Below are 27,788 nucleotides of genomic sequence, written 5' to 3'. Positions count from 1 at the left end.
GTTTTAGCTTGTAATGATAAAATTTAATTTAATACCTAAAACAATGAACTATTTTACAATTTTATAGATTTTAGAGTAGTTTCGGAAATCTCTGTTGTAAATCTGAATATTGCGAAACTAAGTTACCATTTTACCTAATATAATTTTATTTTATCAAATTTTTAACTGTTTTGAACTTAATTTATCTGTAATTATTCATTTGTGTTTAGTAGCTTGAAATACAATAAAACATTTTAAAGCTCAATTTTTTAAATATTTAAGGTAGAAAATATTCTAAAAAGATTAACTTATTCTAAAAAGATTAAGTAACTTATAGAAAACTATTTAATTGAAATAAGAATTTTAAGACAGTATAAAAAAAAAGCTAATAAAACAACAACAATAAAAATTATTTTATTTTTATTAAAGTAGAAAATAAAATACAGCAGTGAAGCGCAAGCAGCAAAATAGTTTTTAAAAATTAAATTTGAAAAAAAATTGAAATTAAAAAGTTTAATAAAAAGTTTTTAATTTAAAATAGTTTATTCAAAACTAATTTAAATTAAAGAGAATTAACTTTAAATAACTTTAATATATTTATTCTTTTAAAACATTATTGTGCCAATTAAGAAAGAATAAACATATTTTTTCTCCTCTAGTAGTTGAGATCTTTTTATTTTTTTTCTAAAAGAACATATAACGTTGAAAAATTAAAGTAAACATAAAAAGTTAGAATTTAAAGAAAATAAAAAATTTGTTATACAAAAACGTTGTTCGATTTTCTTGTAAATGTTTACCAAGAGGTTTGATATATTATGTGTTAAATGTATTATATCCCGAAAATAATTTCTTGGAAATATTAAAAGCTTTTATTAAGTAAAAAGAGTTAAGTTGGTGCTTTAAGGAAAATATCTCAGTATAAGTTGACAACAAATAAAAACTTCATAAAACTAAATTGTTTTCGTTAAATTTTAACTTAGTATCTTGTAATAAAAAACAAACGTCTTAAAGTAGATTTACGTAGAAATTTCAAAAACACAAATAAAAAATAAAACTAAAATTGCTTACACCGTATTTGACTAGAACAATTATTGAATATTAAACTTTTTTAAATCAAATTGTTTGATTAATAATTAAAACTTTAACCATATAGTATTGTAGAACTTCTTAAAAAAAGGTTTTTAGGAGATCGAGTTCAAATTTACAGTACAAATTTTCAAACAATTTCAACTATTGTTTATGAACTTTTAGTTAACATATGAAAAATAATTCAACAACATTAAATTAAGTGATTTAGAATGGACACAGGTTATCTAAAACAAAAATTTAGTTAAAGTTTCCAAAGATTCAAATGAATTAAATTGATGAAATATAATTTCACTTAACTTTTTAAATTTTTATATCATTAACATTTTCAATTTCAAAAAATATTGAAAGAATAAACTTTTTGATTACTAAAAATTTACAGGTTTTTGATTATTTTTGTTAACTGTTTTTCTTCAAATTTCACCAAAATTCGTGGAGCGAGTTTTTAAAAATCTCGTTTTCGTCAAAATAAATAACACAGTGTCCCAAAGCGCAAAAACCTCTCCGTCATTAACCACCCACACTTTTTATCAATTATGACGTTACTCATACTTATGACGTCACTTTCCCAGCAAAACCTTCACCACAAAGTTAACGACCGCAGGGGCCGGCTGGTCCTGGTCCAATTCGGCGAAGAGGTGGCAAACGTTGCCATGACCCTGCTTCTTGGTGATCAGCCCGAACACCTTGGCTTTTTGGAGTCCGTCGTACTTTCTGCAGTCCCACGATCGGTTGTGGGGCGGAGCGCTGGACGGGTCCATGCCGCAATATTTTACTGAATCAGTAGGGTAGTGTCGTCGGAAGAATAGTCTGTAGGATTTTATTTTAGAGTTAAAGTTTAGTTTTACTTGTAGAACATTATACAAGATTTCAAAGTAAAACATGTTAGGATTTTTATACAAGCTTTTTTAAATTATTTGATAAGTCGTTTTAGTTATTTACAAACAGTCTTTATATTAAAGTGAGGACAGCACTGTGTTTAGCACTAAATAGGTAAAATAAACAAACAAATTGTTAATGGTAAAAACTCCGCACAAGTGTGTTATACTTTAACTTTGATCTTTTGAAATTACTCATTTGATCTTTTAGCAGACAATAAAAATTCTTACATAAAAGAGTGCCGCAACAGAAGTTTGTTTCGATAGCTAACTGCTGTTAAACTAATAATACTTTGATATCAGAGGTTGATGTAGTTAAACTCAAAGCTTTTTGCATAAATTTAAATAAATATATATATATTGTTTAAAAAAACCTGTTGAAACCCTTAAAAGTAAGTTCTAAGACTTTGATAAAATAAATTCATAGGCTTTTAAAGTCTAAGCAAAAGCTATTGAGTAACGATCTAATTAGATGTACCTTTTGAACTAAAGAACAGAGTTCAATGGGCTTTGAAAAACAAATATTGTTACAGCTGTTCAACATTTTGAAAGTGATCAAACATTTTTATTACAGCTGTAAAATCATGAAAAACAAAAACATTAAGTTGTCATAAAAAATTCTATTCAATTTTAAAATAATGATGTAATAATGTTCATAATGAAAGTTTAACTTGTGAATTCTTTATATTTACTGTGTAATGTAATTCAATTATCTTGAGATATAAAGCACTAAATATTAAAAACATTACAAAAATCAAAAAACAAAATATTTTAAAACTAAAATTTTAACATAAATATTTTAACTAGGCAAAGTGTATTGAACAGCTATAATTATCCACACTCAATACCAAATTCATTTTTCCAAATATTTTAAGTTGGTGTGATCTCAGCAACAAGATTATACCAACCACAAAAACGCATGAGTTGTTTGTTCACTAAAAAATTTCTACCTGCACAACCAATACACTGGAAGTTGTTTTGTAAGAACAGTTTTAGAAGTGGTCGAACAAACAAATTTCAAGGAGAAGTTAAAACTAAAACAAGCAAATTTTCAAGTTCAAATATATTTTTTAAGAATATTAATATAATATTCACACGCACATTAAATAAAATGCTGCGTCATTATTAAACTCCAAGTAACTTTTTCAAGTGTTTGACTTAACTTTTAAACGAAGACAAATAACCGTTTTCAGACTTTGAATTTTTTTTGATTTTTCGCAAAAAGAAGATGGGCATTTAGTCAAACAACAAAATTTACATTGAACGTTCAATGCTTTTGTACAAGACTGATGCCAAACAAAATTCTGGGCTAATTAAAAACAAACAATGACATTTAAAATGTTTTGTTTGTTGTAGTTTTCTAAAATCAACCAAAGTAAACCAATTAGTGGTAATAAAAGAACAATAAAATGTTTTACTGTGGTACCAGTAGAATATACCTAGTTCAAACTTTACATTTGAATGATTTAAACAAGAAATTATCACTTAAATAGCTTTAAAAATAAAATTCGTTATAAAACTCTTTATAGTTATTAAACAACTGATAATCATCGTCCGAAAAAGTAAAAATAGTTAATTTAAAGTATAAAAATTGCTTAAAATTTATCTTTATAGAAATAAATAAATAGATTTGAAACAAACCTTCGAGACATGTCAGTTAGGGTAATTCCTTGAGTTGAAACTTTAAATTGAACGACCGAAGTTTTTATATTTTGACCTGAAGTTTCTGTACATTCCCTCATCGCTCTTTCGATTGCCTGAATGTTTTATTTATATATAAGAACAACGAGTTTACGTTTTGTAAAACTGTTTTTTGTTTACTCTTCATTTCAAAATAACACAATTTATTTAGTTAGATTTCCAACGAGCCCTTTAAAATGATTTTTTTTTAATGAAAGTTTTACAACAACTTCCTATCCAAAGTATCACATATCTTTCTTAAACTAAAATTGAACTACGCAAATATATATAAGTTATCAAATATTTTATATAATGCATACTTTTTTTACTTGCTTATAAAATATAAAGACTTTTTGGAAAAACAATACAACTTTTGTCTGGAAAATTGATTCTGAAAATAATTGTATACAAAAATTTTTTTATTCTTTTAATCAGCTTGACTAAAATAAATTTTTAGTCATATGAAAAACAAGTTTATTTTCGGTTGAAAAATGTTTTGTTTGAACAATGGAGATTGTAATTATAAAACAACAAATCGTAAATAAATTAAGTATAATGACTTTCATATGACTACTTCAAAAATTCTACAAATTTAAAGAACACAATCACATGTTATCTTAATCTTTATGTTTTTTAATAGCCTATATTGTTACTTACTTTCTAATATTACAAAAACTCTGGGATAAAATTTATTTACTGGTTTAAAGTATTCATTTACTGGTTTTATTCCTAAAAAATAGTTGACTCTTAGTAAATATATACTGCAGAATTAAAGCAATTTATAAGGACTATTGTGACTTGTTCTCACCTCAGGGCCACTAAGAGCTTCAGTGTGAGCAGATCCTAAAAAGAGGACATTACAAGCAGCACCTTGCTGTAGAAGTTCAGTTGCTGAAGTTGCCACCTCAACTGAGTCTGATTCTATCTCTGACACCACTTCTAAATCTGTAATACAAAAGTTTAATTAGAAGTTTTTGTGAACACATTTTTTGGTATGGTACTTGAAAAATTGTTTTTACAGATTCCAGCTGTTTCAAAAAACTATCCTTAAAGTTATATCAGTCAACAAATGAAAATAGTTTTTTATTTGAAGCAATTTTAAAATCAAACTAACTGTTTGTAGGCAAGATAAGTTTACAAGGCAATGCAATGCTCGTAATTGAATGCTGATAAATGAGAGCTGACAAACTTCCAAATACTGGTTCATTAGCGCATCCTTTCAATCTAACTCCTCTCATAGAAGGTTCAATCAAGAAGTGACGAATTAATTCGTCCTCTAAGTCCACTACAGAAAAGTGTCAAAGGTTAATACATAAAATTATATTAAAAAATACTTTTAAATGTTGTTGCTTCAGGAAGAATAATTAATTTAAATCGTATAAAACTTTATTTAAACAAGTTTTAAAAACAGCTCCTTACCTCCGGGATCAGCGGTTGCAAGAACAGCAGCAGGAACTTGATGAACTTTCAGGGCAAGACCAAAAGATCCGGGGAAAAACCTGCTGTCCCTAACAACGAAGCTACCAGCCGGTCGATCTCTTAGCATTAGGAGAGCCTATGAAAAGATATTGTTTTAACAAATATATTTATCAAAAAAATGTTTACGTTTTTGAAAAAAGAGTTTTTATGGTATAATAAACCTTCCATGACGTCAACGTACGAGTTCAATTAACAAAGCTGATATTTATTGAACTTAGTTTAATTAACTACCTGACATTTGTACTTTTAAACTCATTCGACAATTGAAGTTAACACAAGTTTGAGATTTTAAATGTACTCTCAGCGTAACCATTTAGTTAATTATTATTTATTCAAGTTAACATGGTTGAAGCGCTGCTTATTAAAAAAAAAAAACTATTTTAAATGTTTACTAAAAATTTCGGAGTATTTCCTTTTAGTAAAAAAAAGTTGAAATAAGTAAGAGATCCTTCTTGAAATAAACATAGGATAAGACCTTGAAATTTATACTTTTAAAGTCAGTATAAAGGATAAAACATGAACAATATATATACTTCCTTTTTTAAGACAAAAACTGCTTTTACTAAAACAAAAACCCAGCATTGACGTTTTTTTTTTGTTTTTGAACTGAGCTTCAAAGGTTTTTTTCAGTATAAACAAATTAGATGGGCTTAACCAGTTAACTACTGTTATTATTGCATTAAAGAATTCTTGTATGGCTTTTATAACTTGCGTAAAACTTTGTAGTTGCTCTTTGAATTTTTGATCAAAAAGCTGTAAAATGCAAATTGTTTAAACTTTCTTATCAGTTTTATAGCAATTTTCAATTTTCAATTTTCTTAGCTGATGAATACAAAGAAAGCTTAGCTAAAACCAATAATAATATTTGAATTTTCAAGTTAGTTTGATTAATAAAAAACAAACAGTAAGTCATAATAAATTAATCAAAAAAAAAAATTTCCCACAAAGGTAATTGTTACGTCACAAACCTGTTTTCTTGTAATGTCAGGTTTGTACCAGTAGCTTGTGGTATCCGTGACAAAACTTGGGGTTCCAGTTCCAGTGGACATGCTTGAATTAGACCTGTCAGCGTCTGAAAATTCAAAAAAATATTGTTTAGATTAAAATAGATGAATTTTAGATATACTATAAAATTAAGCTTTGTACTTTTTTTATTTATAGTGTATAAATTTAATAAAATAAGTAATGCATTTATACATTGAAAATGTTAGATCAAAAACCTGGATTTACAGCAACTAAAGCTTAATTTAAAGACATCTTTCATGAATATTAAGATAACATTTAATGACTTGTTTTAATATTTAACGAGTTTTACAATGTTAAAATAAGCATTTTTGTAGATTTTAGTTGATGTATTAGCTTTATTAAACTGTCAACTACACAGAATAAAAAAAATTAGTATGTAAACCACCAATTTATTTAAAATTCCATTAATATTTGATAAGTCATAGATGCATCTACGTATTTTAAATTGCTTAGCCTTGACAATGAAGATAAATTTAGAAAAATTCATCTATTATCTCATTAAATATTAAAAACTAAAGGAATTTATTTAAATCTACTATAATTTTCGGTTTTTACGGTGTTCAGTAGAAAACCACAATAAAACTCTTTATAAAATTTTTACAACATTTTTAAAAATAATCTTCAAAGAAACTTTAAGGTTCTCAGGTCTTTAATTATCTAGTTATTTTAATTATATTACACTTAAAAGGATTCCTCTACTTAATTGTTTGTTGTAAATTAGTTTCTAAAGAAATAACTAATACTTTATTGAACCAATAAGTAAATAAAAGAAAAAACTTAAAAAAAAATTAAAATTAAATTTATGAAACAAAATTTTATTAATGTTTATAAACTATTTTTTATACAAACCCGCCGCCGATGAAGATGAAGTCCTCCCAGAAATAGAAGTGCTTCTTGATGAGGTTCTTCCGCTGTCACAAGAATTCACGTTGCTAGGGTGATTATGACGTAAGTGGGGTACCACGTCACCTGTTGTATTGCAATTTTTTTGTTGCTATACTGTAACTTAATTGTTAGGTAATTTAAATAAAGAATAGGACAGTAATGGTTAAAGGTGTAGTAATAACTTTGAGTACATAATCTTTATGAAAAACGAAAATAAAATAATTTGTGCTACATAAAAAATTAATAAAATATAAATTTAAAATTTTAACTTTAGTTTTAGAGTCCTTTCAATCGATAAAAGCTTCAACAAATTCAAAACTAATTCAAAACATTTTATCTAAAATTAAGCACTGAAAAATTTCTAATTTAATTTTTTTTATCTCTACACAGCGCACGACTAAAATAAATTTGTTTCCGCAAAAATTTCTTTGAGCTTTAAATAAAAATTTTCTAAAAATAAATTTCATTAAAACAACATTAGGCTGAAATTTTTGCATGATGATTGAATAAATATGAAAGCCATGTAATTTCCGGTGATAGACATCTACACTAATATAAAATAAAAAGAAACTATTGTGCTGAAAAACATAGTTTTACACGAAATATAGCAATTAGTAAGATTTCAACTTTTATTTCAAAAAAATGAATTTAGATGGAAAAAAGCTAAATTACAAAAGATTAAATTCAACTAACCAATAGAAGAGCTTCTGAGACTGCTAGACGTATCTTGAATGTTGGCCCAGCCTGGTGATAAGTTAGAGTTGTATGTTTGGGAGTTTCCCTCAAATAAGCTGTTGTCAGTGCTACATGTCACGTGGTTGTCCTGTGAACATTTGAAATTGTAATAACGTTTATCAAGTTTGTTAAGAAAATTTTGTAGATGCTTACCTCATTTGTAAACTGAGATAAAAATGAGTCTGGTAAAGTGTTATCATCGTTTTGATTTGATCTGTTATTGAATTTATGTTATTTAAGAAATTTCAGTTTTTTTAATGTTACTTAATCTAATAGATTAATTTATGTTGTTGTATATATGAAAGAAATGATAGACTGTTTTATTTTGTACAAGATATTTTTCAAAAGCAAAACCTTTCACATTTCAGAACTCTTTTCTGTGGCTACCTATCAGTTTTGAAATAGTTTTATTTTTATAAAAAATTGTTCAAAGATCTTTTTAAAATCAAGTTACAAAAAAATTTTGGTAAACATTGTATTCAATAGTCTTTTATGCTTTATTTTAATTAAACCATCATAAAAGTATTATAAAGCATGATAGTATCTTGAAATAGACTTAATGTTTATTAACTTTTCGAAGATAAAGTAATAGTACAATATACTTTTTGTGTTTAAAATCATTATAAAAATTATAATTGGAGAGGTTAAAAAGCGTTGAAATTCATGTAATTTGCGGTTGAATGGTAAAAAATTATAAAAAATATATACATTATGCTTCACTAGTAATAAATAACTTCATTTAATTTTGTAATAAATTAAAATACCGTAGGTGTGGTAAAAATTTATAAATATATATTTTCTTATAAATTAAATGAAGAAATAAAGTATAATACAGTAAATACTTTTAAGCAACTATGAATTAAAAGCTCGATAAAAATAGCTAAATGCTTAACTTTATTCTAATTTAAGTCAGGTATGAGAATTTTGTACTATTTTTAGTAATAAAGTTTATCAAAAGTCACAAAAACTAACGCAATTGAAGAAATTGAAAAATTCGGGTCATTGTTTTCGTTTTGGGTAATTTTTTCTGGGTTTGGAGTCCCGTTTTCAATAGTGACTTGCTGGAGATGACGTAACAATGACGTCATTGTTTCAACGTCACCGTTCAAATAGTTTTGCATTTCTGTTAATTTTGTAAAGTTGGTTGGAACGAGAAATATTTTTAAATAATTTGATAGTTATGCAGTATTTTTAACTCTTTCAATTATAAGCTACTTAAATTGAATCTTTACCAATAAAATTATTTGTGAAAGTTGTTTACAAGCTGAAAGTCCATTTAAAAGTTTTTACTTTCACAAAAAAATTTTGCAAATATAACAGTCGTTCACTCAGATTGCATGGAAACCCGGATGTTGTGTGAGTTAAAAATATGTTTTACTTTAAAGCAAAACTTGCAACAAACATAAGCAACATACTTAATTTAAAAAGCAATAAGTTTTACAATAAGCTTTAGAAGCAAATCAAGTTTGTTTTAAGGTAAGAGTTGATTTTTATACAAAAAGTAGTTGTGATGTGTTTATAAACCTTTTTTATGTTATTAAATTTCATGATTTTTATTGGTTATTATGGCAAAAAATGACTTTTTATCAATAGAATAAAAATATATTTAATTTTTTTTTATTATTATAGAAGTAGACTGGGAGTTATATACTTCTTAAAAAAAAAAATTTTACTTTTGAAGTAAGTTTTGATCTTGTCAAAATAAATAAACAAAAAGAAAGTTTAGGCACACACTTTAAACACTTTCCCTCAAAAAACTGTTGAAATAACAAACAACTTTTAACTTCAAACGCATGTCAATAAATAAAAGTTGAGTGCAAAGAATAAGGATTTACAAAATAAACACACAACAGTACTGATGCCTATCTCAACAACCTTGAAAAAAAATCTTTAAAAAAAGTAGGAAAAATACATTTTGTGAAAAGAAGTTTAGATCTTAATAATTCAATAAAACTGTATAAAATAGACAACTAAGTCAAGAAGACTCATTTAAAAGGTCATTTTAATTTATTTAGGTTAAGGTTTTCAAACTATATATTTTCCTTTTAAATTTATTTTTGAGAAGAGCCTACCCAATTTTCTGGATTATTTTCATAAAATTTATAAAAATAACATTACTTATTTTTTTAGTCAGCTATTTTTTTCACTCAGGAGATATTTACGGTAAAGATAAACTTTTCAATTAAACAAATGCTGGTCATAAAATATAATGCACAAGTAAACACAATACTTGACAAATACGCACTCTTGTACCATTAGAACCTGACAGGCAAGATTCTGGCTTTCCAGCAAATCTGACACTGACCAAACAAGACAAACTTGAGAAAGACCACCGTAAAAGTTGTGAAAAGCAAGAAGACCACCCATTCAAATGTTATCAATACAAAATTTCAACAACAAACAAGAAACATAACATGCATGGCGTGCAACAAAAGCAGTAAAGCGTTTAATTCCAAAACAACTCTTAGACTTCAGACACAAAACAAATTTAAAAAGATTCAGCTGTTTTCAAAGCCCCCCATAGCATTTAGCACACCGAAATTCGAAGCGTTTTATTGCAGTTATTACCGTTGTTTGGTACTGTATCGGGTGTAATGTTTTCTTTAGGGATGCTCTGTCGTTTAATAGAGGAACTTCTACTAATTTGGTGTTTTGGTTCGATGTTTAGTTTCGCTAATATTGTGGGTACCATGATTTTGAGATCTTTGGATTTTTCTTTTTCTAAAAGTCACGTCATATAAACTAGTGATTGTAAACTTAATTTGTTTATTTTTCAACAGTTTGATAATAAAAAAGCTTTAGAAAATACATGCAAAAACTAACTTGAATTCAATAGTGAATCAGAATTGTTGAATCCATTCTTCAAAACATCTAAACTCTGTAAAGTTGGTATTTAGATTAGTATATATGATTTTACTGTAAAATTATCAAGTCAATAAATAGTTATAAGTACAAATATGTATGTAGCTATCTTTTTAACTTTTTATAAACTTTTATTTTTACTTTAAAAGTGATAAGGTGTTAGTAAGCTTGGTACTTTGTATAACAACTTTGTACAACTGTATTTTATCTTCATCATAAATTTAAAATAAGTTAAAACAACAATTTAAGTAATAAAATAAAAACTTGAGTTCACAAAAAAATATAGAAATAACGTTCAACTAAACGTTATCAAACTTAGTACAACAATGTTTATCATTAAATAATTGAACAAACATAGAGGTACTTAACGGAAAACAAACTTATTGTTGATATGAATAGTAAGAGGTCGTTTGAACGACATAATCTTATTTCACAAAATAAACTGAGTTAACTTCACGACTTATAAATAAACATACAAACATTGAAAGAAAAATATTATTTATAAGAAGTTTTGAAGTGCTTTCATCTCATTTTGTTCAACTAAACTTTATTCAAGACTCTGAAAACAAGCCGACAGTGTTTTTGTGACGTCACAGTTAGTTTTGATACGTCATAATTAAGGTGTCAAAAAGTTCGTTATTTTCAAAAGCTATATGTGTATGTTCTTACCGCTTAAATTTACACTTTATTAACAAAAAAGATGATGAAGTAAAAAATGCTTAAATATGAAGTGTAAATATACTTTTGAGTTGTTAAATAATAGTTTTGGATACTTGTTTCAGATTATAGAAAACAAAAATCAAAACAGTTTAAAAAAAATTTCCTTACTGATAAACTGTGAGTTTAAATGCCTATATCAACAGATAGCACAACTTTAACTGTATAAATCATTTATGAAACGTCAGTTTTGTGATAACTTACAGAAACAGCTAGTCATCGAATCACTTTGAAAAAATATTTTAGGTTTATTAAATTTTTTATTTACTTATACTGTGCTTTGAAAATGATTAAAATATTTTGGATATACATAAGTATTTTGTACAGAGTCTTAACATAACTGATGTAAATTATTTTTTGTAGCCAAAAGACTACAAAACGGTAATTTAAATATTTGTTTTGTACGTTTTTTTACTGGCTATACACTTACTAACTAACACTAAACTTAATATTAAGTTTTGCAATGAGGTTAATTTGTTTATTACTCAAAAAAGCAATGTTGCTTTCAAAATTGTGAATTGCGGGTAGAATAACTTAAATTTAGAACTTGACTTCTATAAATAATTTATTATGATAGCTCGGATAGCATCAACTTCTATGAAAACAAAAAGGTCACTACTGCAGCGCAGAATTTAAATAACCAATTTTGAGATAAAAATAATCACATTCCTGCTAGCTTGTTTGTTTATCATTCTCTGAAATCTTATATTATGTTCTACTTTAGTATTTCTAAACCTGAGCACAACAAAGATATGTTATCTTAATGCTAGATCTTATAACAAAATGTCAAACTCATTGTTTCAAAACGTCTTTTTTATTAAAGATATGGATAGTAAGGTCAGCATTGTTATATATAAACAGAATGTACAAGGTAATACTTTTGTTTTTACTAGATACAGCTGTTTTAAAAGTATTTTTTTAAAAGACGTTTAAATGTTTATATGTACCTAGTAAAGTAGAACTTAAAATTAAAATAAAACATAAAAAGTTTTATCTTGATCCAACAATGTGTTTATATCAAAAAGATCAAAAACGTCACAAAAATATTTCTTAAAAACGTTTATGAGGTAGAGTTTATACTTTTGGGATTTTTTTTTTATTTATCTTAGTATTAGATCTCAAAACATTTTATTATATTTGTTTGTAACTTTAAAGTACTTCAGTCTGTAGTAAATAATGGTAATAAAAACTAAAGTAAAATCAACCAGTTATGTTTAATATTATAAATATTAACCTTGCCTAAAATTCTTATAATTTGTAAAAGTTTTGGTTTCTGAAAGTTTGTCAAAGTATGTTTTTTGTACAACTAATGCAGTAAAATATTTTCAATTTGAAATTTATTTTACTCGAAACTTACACTATTTTATACAGAAAATAATTAATTTAAGTCAATTTCTTATTCTCTTTTGTTCAGAAGCCAATAAACACCTAAAAATGTTTCATTGCCAATTTGTTAACCAAAGGTTAAAATTTATTTAACAATTTTTTAACACGTTGAAACACCGAAACCACAAAATTTCACGCTCGAATAGTTTCAACCAGTCACGTGTTCAATAAAAGGCGCAATTTTCAAACATACATGTTAATGTACTAATTTATATATATTTGTTTAATTTGTTCACTGTTATTAAGTAGAAAATACATAAAAAAAGAACCAAGTTAAATTAAAGTTACAAATGCTCAATCTAACTTAACAAACTTATAGCAGTAAACAACTTAGTGAATTTATCAAAATTTATTGGTTTTGATAAAAATTGGTGCTCTCTCTTGAAAATTTAGTTTATCTAAAGTAAGTATTTATGTATAAGTTTTATTTCAAACTTCTCACCTGATTATTTGTTACGTCACACTGAACTTGGCGGAGGAGTTGGTTGTTGCTAGGCAACCGTTGTTGGGGAGGACGGGTTTCGGATGATTTTGGAGGGAAGGATATTTGAGGGGAAGCCCTGTAAACGAAAACTAATTTAATGATCGTGTTTCACTTAAATCCAATAATAAATGTTGACTAAAACTTTTTAAGACAGGTTGTAAAGTAAATTTTTATTCATCAAAAACTAAGTTATCCTTTTTGTTTTCTTTTTGATTGTTTGCAGGAGTAGTGTATTTCAATATTTAATTTTATTAAATTAAGGTTTATTAGTATGCATGGTATGTTTAATAAACAAAGTGTTAGAATGAAACGGATATAAAAGAAAGTTTAACAAGTAACTTATATACGGACACGTTTGACAAGGTTAAAAACAGTAAATACTTAAGTAATAAAAAGAAGGAAGAACAAACTAAAGAAATGTTGTTTTACTTATAAATCATGTTACCAGAAAGCACAAAAAGATGCTGACTGTTGAAAGCATATAAGTTGCCTGTAAGATAAAGTTGACTTTTTTTTATTAAAAATTGACAACTAAAATTAAATAAAGCCACAAGTATTAGATAAAAACTTAATTATATTTTTATCATCTATACTAAACAATTAATTAAAACTCGTTACGTAAAGTCAAAAGACCCCAGTTAAACTCAAACAGACAATTTTTTATTTACATTTTCAAGTTTATTACCCTTTTCAAAAACGTGCTTGTGTGCCCTTTTCTGTTACGTCTTATCGCACCATATTTATACCTTTCAAGGTTACAAACGTGATAAAATCGTGTTTTATATTTGCTGTAAAAAATCTTAGTTGTGTAACGCATTTTCTATATTGATCTTTTTTGAATTCTCAGATGATTTACTGCTTGTAGATTATTTATTTAATTTATCATCAAGATTGATGATGAACTTCCTTTGTGATTTTACGACCTCATAGAACCTTGTAAACAAATATTTTACGAGTTCGTTGTATTAAGTTGTTTGATAACATTTTTTTTTTGGGTTTGTTTTGTGATCTAGCCTAAATTTTTATGAGATGTTTACTTAATTTATCTACAAGACATTTTATAACACTTTTATTTGTACAAAGCTTGTATGATCTTATGTCAAACAAAATTAAGACCTACTGTAAATATGTTGTGTAACTTAAAAAATACTTTATCTTAACGAATAAAAAGAAGGCAATGCCATAAATTGTAAAATATTAAGGTTGAAAATTAACAACAAAAATTTAAAGAAAAAAAATCGAATCAACAGTAGTTTTTGTTTAAAACCTCTTTACTTTTAATTATACGTTTTGCTTACAACAAGTTTTAGTTTGATCTGTGTCTAAAAGAATTGAATAGCCATTTATCAACAAAAATGTTTTAGAAGTAATTTTCAATTTTTGATATTATAGAGAAAGACTGATTTTTTACTGAATTCAATAAAAGTTTACGCACGAATAAGTATGTATTTTTTATACAATTTTTTCGCGACTAGACGTTATTCATAACACGTCACAGAGATAAGATTTTGTCATCATAAACAAACATTTCAATTCAGAAAGCCATTGAATTGGCTTGAAATAATGGCAAAGTTTTTTAAAAGTTGTTCAATGCAGCAAATAGTATAAATGTAGCAAAATTTTTTATGAAATATTAATGGGCTGTGGAAAAAGTTTTTTGTTTGAGGATTAAATGGTAATTTTGCGATCAAAAGAGTCTATCATCTTTTTTTGACACATTATAGAGCTTTAATATGTTTTAAATTTTTCTGATTTTTTTTAAACTGGTGTTAAAAACTTGTTTTGATTCCTTGTATGTACTTCCACCCTTAAAGTTTGCTTTTCGGGGATTTTACGCAAGGATTAATATCAAAAACATTTTGTTGTGAATAGGCTGTATATATATATAAAGTATTGAAGAACATATGCTTTTATGTGAATATAAGACACTATTTATTAAAATTCTGACTTTTTGAAACATGTTTGTACTTTCATCACATCTTTAGAACTTGTGTGCTTTTAAACAGGTTTATTTTATTTCTGACTAAAATTTTATTATTTATATATAGTTTTATGGGTAACATTTTAAAAGATAGAACAGATTTTTTAATACTTTTTGTGTAACATAACTTTTGATATAGTTATATTGATTGCTAATGAGTGAACTGTACAGTAGTTTTTTTATTTAATCTAAGTAAACTAATACAAGACAAAAAAATTGTTTTTTTTTAACTTAATATTAGATATCATATGACCTTGAACCATGAAAAAAAACTATTTTATTATCAAGTTCGAATACTTTAAATTCCTAATTTATCAAAGTCGTGTTTCTATTCACTTCACACTTTGGTTTAAACTATTACAAACTCCATGACTTTAAACATACTGTATGTAAAATATCTAACTAAGAAAAACACAAAGAAAATCGACTAGTTCTTTGAGTGATATTTACTTCGGTTTTTAATTCTTTAGAGTTTTCAAAAACCTAAAAATAGAAACTCAAGAAAAATCTCAATCAGCAACGAAAAAAACTGACCATGTGTTAGTTTTTATCTGAAGCCTATCTATACCCTTCAAAACTGAATTGAGAAAAATTACTTCAAAATTTTTTTCAACTCAAAGTTGATGGTAAAATATGCAGCTGTCAGAATTTTTTAAATAAAAAATTTTGGAGTTTTTCAACTTTTGGCTTGGTAAAGTACAAAAACTTAATAAAAGGGTTTTTAAGTTATTGACTTTTGTTATTTTCATGTTATTTTAACTTTTCATTTGTTATTAAAAATGTTCAAACATTTTCACAACTAGTTTTTTTACATAAACCAAATAAAATTTCCAAAAGTAAACTTTGTCATTATTATTATAATCGTTTCATCAAAGATTTTTATCAGGTAAAGTGAAGTGATAAGTTTTTAATATTATTTTTATGACATCATAAAACTATAAATCATCTCGAAACTTGTAGACATTTTTATTTTATTTTACATACTAGCCGTGATAAAATTTCAAAAACCACAACTATATAAGCTCTGAATTTTACACGAAAAAAATACCTAGGTTGCTGAAAACCTTAAAAATCATGGTCAAGGTATTAAATAAAAATTTTCTATTGCAGAATATCAGCAAAGTAAACATTTTTTTAATAAATTTATTAATTTTTTGACGTAAAATAAATATTCTTATCAGAATATTTAATCTTTATGTCTGATACACAATTAGAAAAAAAAAACAAGTGTTACTTATTTGTGTTTATAAAACAATTTATTAATATCTTTGATTTCAAAAATTTAAAAAAAACATTGTTTAAATTATTATATATAAAGAAGATTTTGAAATAGGTTTAGTTTTAATCAATGTGAAAAAAAATATTTGTTAATCTTGTTATTTTCTAGTTACTTATTAACTATCATGACTAACTTGATTAAAAAAAACAAAAAAATGATACCTTAAAAAGTTTTGGTTTATTTTTTAACTTAGCATTAAACCGTGAAGTAATTTTTTACGCGTAAGGATTAAAAATTGTTTTTCAACAAAAACACCAAAACAAAGGTTGTAAACAAAGTGAAAAAAAAAATCAATTTATTTAACACAACATTTTTCGGAATTTTTTTCTTTACTTAATCAAACAATGACATTTAATATTTTTAATTTTTGAAATATATAAGTGTTACATAACTCAAACAGCTGTGTATAAAAGTTTATTTTAAATGTTTTACCTTGCAAACCACTTTAAACAAATTCACTTCAAATGTTTAAACAAAGTTTAAAAAATATTTTTGATATATTGGCTTGTCTTTGTATAAAAAAAAGCTCGTCTTGTGATTTATCACATAGATTGTTAGACACAGCATTAATATTTTACAAACAGATAAATTTAAAAAGTTCTTTCGTTTAACTTGTTGTTAAATAATACTTTTTGTAACTTTAATTTATTCTCTTTTATTTAGACATAACAAAGTGAACAATTAAAGGACATTTTTTCCATTAATTAGGCTTTTTTTTAATTAAAATATTCAGTCAGACCAATTGAATAAGGCAAATATAAGTAAACAATCTTAAAAGAAAACAAGTACAAATAAATCTCGAAGAAAAGTAAAATGCTAATCTAAATTAATCTGACAACAATTGAAATTGTTCCAAAAATAACAAGTTATTTAAATGCTAATAGCTATGCAAATAAGATAAAGCCATAGTCATGTTTTAAATGCTGTATGCTAAAAGGCGTAAATTAACTCAACTGTGCTTTTCTTGTTGAAGTTTATTAATAGACTTTGTTGTTATTTTCCTGTATAGTATTTGAATAATATTTTTATAACAGGAAATGTATGTTAGAGTATTAATAGTTAGTTTAAATTCATTTTAAGGACTTTATAAGCATTATAAGACAAAACTCAGCTCCAAATAATAATAACTTCTTCAAAAAAAATTGTATTAGAAATATACTACAACCTTTCTGACAATTAATTTTGATGAGTTCAACTTTTATAATGAGTCACTGATTCAGGACACAGCAAAGAAAACTTTCAGTTTAAATCGGCTCGTTTCTTTGTAATTTTGAACTTTGGCATTTTCGTTAAACTTCTAAGATGGGCTGAAAACCCTAATCTACTTAGTGAGTGCCTTTAAGAAGCAAAATATTTGCTCTTGCCTGTTATAATTAGCTGTGAAGCACTCTTATCGCAGACATGAGCATTTTAAAGACTCTTAAACCCAAATCGTGACTCAAAATAAAAGATATTTTTCTTTGAAGCTTCATATTAAGATTATTGATAGACTGATTGTAGTTCAAGATCTGATTAGAGCAGTTTTTCTGAAGATTTTGAGAATATTAAAATTAAATTGTTTTTTTTTATTAGAAAAATTTAGTTTTTAGGTGTCTTTTCAAAACAACGTGTACAAACTTAAAGGTCGAAAAAATCTCTTTGTTGCATAATATTTTTCTTTGTCAAAATTAAAAAGCCGTAGACAAAGAAGTTTAAGTTTTAGTAAAAACTAACTGTTTCTAAAAGCATTATAAACAAAATATATTAATCCATCTTAAACTTTAAGTTATTGGTATGAAAAAATAAACTCAGCATCTTTAAAGAGTTATTATAAAAGCTTATAAGATAGTGTAAACTCCTTAGAAGGAACAATAAGAAAAAAATTGCTTTTACTTAGCTCATACAGAAAAGTCATAGAGATTACAAATAAATACCCATACAAACAAAACTCATCCAATAAGCTAAAGTTAATCCAAAGTAATCTAAAAAGTTTCAAAGTTTAACTAAAAATTATAAATCAGTTGCATTACTCATAATTGGATAAATAAGATAAAAAATTAGTCATGTTTGAAAAAATTGTTTAAAGGCTATAATTATTTTTTTACTTTCATTGTACTACTTTGTAAATCGTTGTAAGTAAAAAAAAAATGTTAAAGCTGAATTGTTCTTTTTAAAACAAATATGTAAATAAAGTACTAATTATTATCTACTAAATTGTTTGCTTTTTCGTATTCTGTTTAAAATTTTTGTTTAAATTATTGAGTTTAAAAGTATTGTAACAATATTTGTTTAAGCTTGACTTATATAACAACAAAGTTATTTTACGCTTTTAGGTAGTTTTTCAAAATACGGTTTTTATGGATCGCGACTGTTTTCTTTATTAAAATTGAATTAAAATGTATCTTTTTTGAGCTCTGAAAAAAATTCTAAATTATTTTTTTAATTTGGAGTCTTACATAAGCAGCTAAAAAACACAATGAGTCACAAACTTGTTTTCAATGTTTAAGCATCAAGTTTCAAGTTTTGTTATTTAAAGCCATAGCTATTTTGATAACAAAACAACTCAGAAAACTAAAATTATCTCAATTAAGACGGATAAGAAACTTTTGAACCCTTTTTAAAACTACAAAATATTTACATTTGCAGATAATTTGTTTCAAATTTCACGCCTTACTGAGCTTTTAAATATCTGAAGTACCTTTAATCAGTTGAGGAATTCAAACAAAAAATTTTAAACAACCCTTTGATATAAACATAAAACAGTAGAAAGCGGTTTTCTTTGAAGTATTTACGTAAGAAAACATACAGGTGCACTGTATCAGTGTAATTTGTTAAGTAAACAAATTTATCTTTTAATAAAAAAGCTGCAAGTATTGGTAGAATGGAGTATGTTTATCAAACGGATTTTTACAGTGGTTTTAAAAGTAAAAGTAAATTGAAAAATTTTTTATTGTCTTTTGAAAAAAATAGCCAAAAATATTATATTTCTTTGTCAATAGTAGAGATTTAGAAATAATCAGCTCAATTGGCGCTCTCATTACAAAGTCTAAGAACTAGAAAATACTAAACTTAGTACACATATTAAATTCGGTTTCGAATGACTGTTAAGTTATAAACGCTTAACTTAATGGTTTTTTAATAAAGTTAAATACATTTTAACGACAGTGTCATTCAAACTCGATCAACTGTAATTTGAAACGTTTTTACAAAGTTCTTCCACTACATACTTGACTGTTTGTAGATATAACTTTGCTATTTGTAAATATTTTAATACTATGTAAATAAAACCTTGTTAATTGCACAAAGTTTTTTCTTACTGAAGGTTTTTAAAGCAATTGTATGTTAATTTAAGAGCATCAAAATATATAAAAAGCGAAACTCAAAGATGTTATGTACGCAAGTAATTAGTTGTAAAGTGTTTACATTGCTGATTTAAAAGTTTAACTAGACATATCTTCAATTACCTTAAATATGCAGTTTACACCTCTAAGTACTTTAATGAAAAATAATTAAAGAGATTAGTGCTAAAGTGTTGATAAAAAACCTTATCTAAATAGGAAAGTACCTTTGAAATTTTCGATAATTAAAGTATTTGTTCTTGCAAAAAACTAAAGTTGAGGTAAAATAGAAATATCAGTACAAAAATTGACCTTTATAAATTCAACTAAATGACTCACACCCCTGAAAAACGTCTGCATTAAAAACCTATTAAAAGATTAAAATTCGCTGATGAAATCTCAAGATGTTTTAAGAGCGGCCTTTTTGATATATGAGAAGATAAAACTTATACATGCAGCTGTAAAGAGTTGGTCAAGCAAATTTGTTAAAAATTTTGTTTTAGTTGGTCAAATTTTTTCTTGATAGATTGGCGAATGATGATTTCAATATCAAATGTTTGTTTATGAGGATAACGTAGGTATAAGTGTTATATGCACAGTTGTTGATAAAAGTATACAAAATTAGACTGTTTACAATCAGCTATAGTGTGATTTCAATTCTCACTCCTTAAAGAGAAAGCAATAAAGATCTATTAAAAGATAAACCTGCCCTGATAAAAAATTTAATAAAAAGATAAAAGAGTTGTGTACAGCAGCTGTATAAAGTAATTAAAATATTTGCAAACAAGTTTACTTAAACTAACATAACGCCTGTTATCTTACGTTGAAATGTGTAAGAGACAAGAACGTAAATAAATACAGATAAGGAATGCTGTTATGTTAATATACTATTTTAATTTTCACAAACATTTTACAATTTTTTTTAAGTTTACATAAAACTAACATAAAGTATGTTATCTAATGTTGAAAAACATGAGTAGTATGTATCAAATTAAAAAACATATAAACAGATAAGATGTTATTTTGTTTTTATTAAAATATTTTAGTTTTAACCTGTTGTTATTGAAGTTTTGACACTCATTATTGTCATCGGCTTTCATTGAATCAATTGCCGAATCTGAAAATAAATAAAATCTAAATTTAAATAGCATTTAAAAAACAAAGCTTGTATAGGGAGTTAGTTTTGTTGCAACAATTTGTTTTGTTTCAAAAAGTAAACTTATATTTGTTCTTTGAAAACAAAGTGTAAAATTTAACAACTATTTGGTTAATTTTATATATATATGTTTAAAACTATCAGTTCGTATAAAGAGTTAAACTTAAAAAAAAAAATTATATTATAAATAAGCATTTTAACATTTAAATATGATTAATAAACAAAAATTAGTATCGTAGTTTATCACATTTTTCTTAAAAAAGAAATTAAATTATTCTTGTTGTATTGATATATTTTTTCAACAATATTCAAAGGAGTTTATCTAATACTCTACTAAAAATAAACGATGGTCTAACAAACTAAGCTAATTTGCTTCTTTAAATGATGATATTTTTTAAAAGTTTAAATGATGTGTTTAATTTAATTTGTTTCTTTTCAACAACTTAAAATGATCTTTAAGTTTTAATTTTAGCTCTTGATCAGCGTTTAAACAGATTAATCTTCTAATTTTATCTCGCTTTCTCAATCACTAAGCTTGCACTAGCTCAAGTTCTGATACTCAGTCAATTATGTGCAAGCGTGCTAGCATTAAGTAATTACTTTCAATTTATTAACTTCAAACCGGGGACTAAATTAAGGTAAAGTGTTTTAAGAGCTTGTTATTGTTCAAAGTTTAGCTTGAGGTTAAAATTATATTCAAAGCTAGTAGCTTGGAAGCGAAGTGATTTTAAAAGTTTAGGTTATTCGTTTTTTGGTTTACATAAATTTTAATATTTAAATTTGTAATCAATCTATTTTTACCTTGTTTAGAAACATTTAATTACTTTCTACAAGTGTTAACTAGTTTTTTTTTTATTTATTAAGTTTATCATGAGATATATCACAAGGTAAAAAGTATGTTGCTTAGATGCAATGTAAATTTATAAGCAGCATAAGTTATGCCATGCGTAAATCCCAAGATAATAAACTTATATTAAAATGTATAAACTAGTATTAAGCCGTGTATATGAGCTGTTTACTACTCTCTTTTTTTTAGAAACTGAGTTTTTTGTAGTTAAGTAAACTGAAATCGTGTACAAGTTGGTAATTTTTCAAGTAAATTATAATTCATTCAAAGCAACAGCACAGGTTTTGAAATTTGGTTTTCTGTGGTTTTTATTTTTGTTTTATAAACATGAAAAATGAAACTATAAATTGTTTATAAATCAAAAATATTTCTCTTATAAGCTAAATTTAAAGCAAGTATGTGCAAGAGACTATGAGCGATATTATTTTTCACTGGATGTAACCTAGGTTTCTGCACACCAAAAAACTTAAACTTATTTACCTCTTCTTTCGGAGTGTCTCCTGCAAGATTCGTAACTGCTACTCGTTCTCCTTGGAGGGGTGGGGTTTTGAGGGGGAGAAGGGTTTTTCCCACACACGAAACTGCTTCCTCTGCTCGAAATGCTCTGTAGTGACGTAACATCAGATGAGTTGTCGTTAGAGTAACGATCTTTGATTGACGTCATAGTAGTTTCTTGTTGAGAAATCTTCTTTGGTTTTACTTCAAATTATAAGCATAATTTAAATAGAGTTTAATTTAAAATAGTCAAACTAAAAATACATTGTTATAAAACATATCATTCAAAGAATATTATTTGTTGAATAGTTAAAAAAAGCTACAAAACGTACAATCAATAAAAATGTTTTACAACAATACTAGTGTACCTTGAGAGTTACTCTTAAATATTAAAAACTTTTACAACTCTGTTTCTTTAATTGTTTTTTATTTTTTATAAAATTGTTTATAAAAAACTCAATTAATTTGGTAATACTTACAATTTTTAATAAACTATACTAATTTGTTTGTAGACTTACTCTCAGCTTCTCCCTGAAGTTGAGCGATGCAAAGATCGAGTTCATCCAGCTGCAGCTGGAGGTCTTCGCTCTTCCTCTTAAGCTCTTCCCTGTCTTCGTTGATCAGCTCTTTTATCTTCTTCGGTTTCTTTGTTGGTTCCTGGTACACTTCTATCTCTTCTATCTGCTATAAAATGATTATAGTTAAATTACAGCATTTTTTGTGTTTACGACTTAAAAAATTCGATTATATCAGTATGATTTTGTGAAGCTGTTTATTTTTGTAAATTAAAAGATACAATGTTTTTTTTTGCTGAAAACTATTGTACAAAAGTAAAAAACTTTACCTAAGTTTGTTACACGGCACATGTTTTCTAAGTCCATATAGTTTTTTTAATTATTAAAAACAAAGAAGGTATTAATGACTAAGTTAAGAAAAAAACTAAACTAATTGGTAGAAAAATATGTAAAATGGTAAAAAACAGAAAAACTAACTTCTACTTTATTTTTATTGGTGTTAGTGAGGGTTCCTTCATCATTATATTTGCTTCTTGTCAAAGTTTTTTCATCTTCTTCTTCATTGATGCTGATCTTAAGTAGCTCTTCTTCATTTTTAGTTTTAAAATCCTGGAGACTTTTCAAAAGTTCTGAAATGTCCTCCGGTTGTTTTTGGTTCAACCTGTTGAAAATTTAATTTTATAAAAAATAGTTTTTTGACATACTTCAGCTCAAACAATACAGAATAAAAACTTGATAATATTTATACCTTATGTTTTTAACATTACTCTGAAATCTTATATACGTTATATCTAACAAGCACTAAACTTAATCAATCAATTTAACTATTAAAATCGTTACTGTATCAAAAATGGTAAAATTTCTAAAGCTTTTTAGAAGCAAAACATGCCTAACAAGTTTTAATAAAATTCTGTCGTGTCCTTGTCGCTATTTAATTGGTTTTAAAGTGTTACCCATCAAAACTATGTTTGGAATGCAATTAAAGTTTTATTGTTTGTAAACAAGAAAAATAACTTTACTTGCGTTAATGGCAAATATTTTTCATCTGAGTTTTCAAACTTGTTTGACTTTTAACCTGTGTTCACCATCAAGCTAATTAAAGGCTTATTATTTGTTGACTTAATAAATCATTTATGCAAGTTATGTTTTGAAAAATGATAGGAATGTTTATAAAAATCACAAATTTTAAACGTTGCAATATTAGTAGAGTTCTTAACTTAAATAAACTTTTTTTTTACTTAATGGTTTGTTGTGTTTACAAACGGCATTTCGACTAAATACAACTTATAACTTATTAGAAAAGTTATACATTAACCTTTAAACATTTTATCTTTATGTGAAAAAGACCAACATATATAATATTCCACTTTTGAATTTAAAAAAACTTATTTGTTTCTTCTAAACTTAAAATGACTCATCCGTTTCTTCTACACTCCTAAAAACTTTTTCTTAGCCTAATTTTTCAATACATAACTGTTCAGTAAAGACAGTGTTAAACTTTCATGGTACATATAATTTTTAAGATTAAAAACATAATATTTTTTAAATACACCTTAATTATCTTTTAAACAAACTTATTGTTAAAATTAAAAGTATCGTCAATTGACCTTCAAAAATTAAAAAAAAATAATATTTGTTCTATTGACGTTTTTATTACGAAGTTGTTAAAATGAAAATACTTAAAAAATTCTCAATTAACCTTTAAAAATTTTCTCATGACATCTTTCAGAAACTTCTATGTATTTTACTAATCCTATCATAAGACTTTTTCGATAAATTAAAAAACTTTGTTTGTAAATTTTCTACTAAAACAAACTTTAACATTTAAACTTTTGAAGATTAAGTGTATAACTAATTTTTTACCAACACCTCACATGTTTTGTACTTGAACGATAAAAGATCACCATTGTTAAGTCTCTATTTGTTGTTTAAACTCTAAAAACTTGTTTTCAACTCACAGCTACACAGAACGCAATAATGCATGTTTTTATTGAAACTATGTTTTTTTTGAAAGATTTGTTTTGCTAAACAGTGTTGAAAGATAAAATTCTCACGATTTTAACAGAATATTTTGACAGTAATTAATAGCAACATAAAAAATTTTTAAATTTAATAACACTAAAGCAATTGTTAATTTTCAGATTAAAGTGATTTCTGAAAAATTTAGTTTAGTTTACACGTTTTGTTAGAAAACTGCAGTTTAGGTGCACTGAAAAAAAATTACGTCGAAAATATTAGATCTGTCAAATTTCCAAAACAAAATTCACTTGATAAAAATTTTGAAAAACACGTCAAGTTGCTAAATAAAGTTTACAAGAGGACTAAGTGTACAATCTTATTAAAAATTTTCGGAATAAAAAAGAAATCTTAGATATTAAAATTTATGTACCTTAAGTTTTTTAACTACCACACATATATTATTATTTCTAAACACAAAAAAATGTTAAAAAAATGTCTTAGATCTTTGCAGAACAAAATGTTTCAACCTAAAAAATATCATATTGACATAATATGAATATCATAATACGAAAAACATAAAAGTCTCTGAAGATAGTTACATAAATTTCACACACCTATCATACAATTATACACGTGAAAAGAAAAGAGGTTTAACAAACTCAGTACATGTACACAATTTGTTTGACTTACTTTATATACACAATAGTCTGTTTAACATACATACAAACTAGGTCAACATATTTTATACTTACATAATAATACATCCATAAAAAGGTACACAGTCTGTTTAACAAAAACAATGCATAACAATATATTTGACCTATCTAAATTCATAATTGTATCAAATTCAACTCAAACTAAAAAATTAGTATTTATTATGCTCTCATAACAACCATCCATCATAGGAATGAACAATACACTCATTAAAGAAATACACAAATAAAAAATGTAAATAATTTATTCGACCTATTTAAAGACACAAATGTAATTTATTTGACCTATTTTGAGACAAAATTGTAGTATGCTTGACCTAAATTCACCAGTTTAATACTTCACTATCAAACTTTCCCTATTCAATTGTTCTTTTGTTAGAAATTGTTTGCTTAACTACCAGTTGTACCTTTCAGTTGAGTTCTAATAAATAGGAAGTTTTAAAAACACAATAAAATTTCTTCATTGTCTCAAAGAAGCAATAATAAGTATTTTATAGACCTCGTATTGTAGATTTCTTATGGCTGTTTAAATTTGTATTTGCACAGATTCAATATAACATTTTACATTGAATGCAATTAAAGTTATTAATGTTGGTACCGCCGAAAAGTATTTGTTGTAAGTTTATTTCAAACTTATCGTTTATTAAAGTAGCTATTCCTTCCACAGAATATTAGAGTTTTTTAGCATAAAACAATTGTAAAGTTTAAATAGTGATTATTTGAAAACATTTATTTTGTTATTAAATTAGGCTACAATGATTTTAAAATTTTAACTATAACACTGGTAATTATTTTTCATTTAATCCGTTTTGTTTGAAATTTGACAAGCCCAGTTAAATGGTTAACAAAAGACACTAAGAACAAAAGCATACAAGAAAGTTTTTGTAATTGGTAAGTTTTAGTCTAGTTTTTATTGTCTCAAAATCAACAAAGTAGGATTAAAAGTTCAACAACCTTTTAAAAAAAAACTACAACAAAAATACTTAACATAGATTTCTTTTGACCACTTTTAGTTTTTAAGTTTAGCTTCAAACCTATACAAAAATGTTATTTGTATTAAACAAGTTAACTAATTTTATAACTGCTTTCTAAAAAAGAAGAATGCTAGCTTTAATACCTTATAAAATTGATTTTTTTTGAAAACATCTGATTATTAAATTTTAGTATGTCTAAACATTTTATTACAAACCTGTTGCTATTTCTCCCAATAAGAATATTTAAAACCAACAAAATAATTATGTTAGTGTTAATAGCTTATAAAGCCGACTTATTTTTATCTAAATTATAATTTACATCTGTTATAAATATCTGTTATAATAAACTAACAAAAGTAGAATACTTGTGTAAATACCTTATATAATTGACTTTTTTTTTAACTAAAAATAAATATATTAAAAAATTTCTTTATCTACCTGCTGCTGTTCCTCCCAACTGTCCCTCCGTTGTTTCCCTCCTCCCTGTTCTTCATCTGCAGCCTCCGGTGGAACTCCTCGTCAAACTCCTTCTTCCTCCTGCTCTCCTCCTGAACCAACTTTCTCCTCCTCAAATCTTCCTCGCTGGGTGGCGCCATCTTCATCGGCAGTTTGGACGGGTGCGCGTACACCGGGATGAAAGTTTCGTTTTGGGGGGTTTTCCCGGGGGTTGAGATTAGCTGGGGCCCGTTTTGCTGATGATGGACCTCGTGCGCGTACACGGGCACGAACTTGTCCTCTTCCACTTTCGTTTTAGGGACTTTCCCGTTTTTGACAATTTTCGAGTTGGAGTATATGGGTGGGATCTCGTCTTGGGGAAAGTTATTTTGGGGTTCTTGTTGCTTTTGGGGGTAATCCCCTTGGGTGAGACTCCTGAGGAGCTCGTCGTGCGTCAACGGTATTGCTGACGTCATACTGGTTTTGTTTGTGACGTAATAATAAGCTTTTTACTTTAATAAATGTTTACCTGTAACGAAAAAGTTCATTTTAAACATATACAGTTACCTTAATTCTAGTGTTTCTAATTAATAACAAATTGAGGTATAAAGATTTCATTTTTAAAAAGCATATATTTGAAAAAACTTGTGCATTTAGTAGTTCATTAAAATTCAAAGTTTTAAAACTGTAATAAAATTTTAGAACAAATGTATAATTAAAGAAAATTATGAAGCCGATGTTAGAGAAGGCTAATTTAAATAGTGTTCAGACAAAACTTATTTATCTATTAATTTTTATATCGAATTTAGTTAAACGTTAGATAGAGTTAATCAAAATTAGTTATTCTTTTAACATATAAACATTATATTTTGTAACTTAAGAGTTTATACTTTTTATACATCTAAATAAAATACAAACAG

At 25.9% G+C, this 27,788-nt stretch overlaps 1 protein-coding gene across 4 annotated transcripts; it reads right to left on the bottom strand.

Moving 5' to 3' along the window:
• Window positions 1–1,169: 1,169 nt before the first annotated feature.
• LOC145843852 (uncharacterized) lies at window positions 1,170–27,392 on the bottom strand. 4 transcript variants are annotated; one of them, XM_082951096.1, is made up of 18 exons: window positions 26,872–27,392; window positions 23,265–23,448; window positions 22,791–22,956; window positions 22,258–22,476; window positions 20,828–20,891; window positions 13,156–13,273; window positions 10,572–10,626; window positions 10,317–10,469; window positions 8,721–8,871; window positions 7,902–7,962; window positions 7,707–7,836; window positions 6,978–7,097; window positions 6,071–6,174; window positions 5,043–5,178; window positions 4,738–4,908; window positions 4,432–4,568; window positions 3,585–3,700; window positions 1,170–1,875 (listed from the first exon to the last, which is right to left on the bottom strand). In XM_082951096.1, the coding sequence occupies exons 1-18, from the start codon at window positions 27,342–27,344 to the stop codon at window positions 1,626–1,628; spliced, it is 2,808 nt and encodes a 935-aa protein (XP_082807222.1). In that variant the 5' UTR covers window positions 27,345–27,392; the 3' UTR covers window positions 1,170–1,625. The 4 variants fall into 4 exon arrangements, with proteins under 4 accessions (XP_082807222.1, XP_082807224.1, XP_082807223.1 ...); XM_082951098.1 differs by having other exon boundaries at window positions 4,432–4,544; window positions 4,738–4,899; XM_082951097.1 differs by having other exon boundaries at window positions 22,791–22,953.
• Window positions 27,393–27,788: the final 396 nt, after the last annotated feature.

This window comes from Thalia democratica, chromosome 9 (genome assembly GCF_965202585.1).
Source record: "Thalia democratica chromosome 9, ktThaDemo2.hap1.1, whole genome shotgun sequence".
NCBI lineage: Eukaryota > Metazoa > Chordata > Thaliacea > Salpida > Salpidae > Thalia > Thalia democratica.
This window is presented reverse-complemented; position numbering and strand designations above follow the sequence as displayed.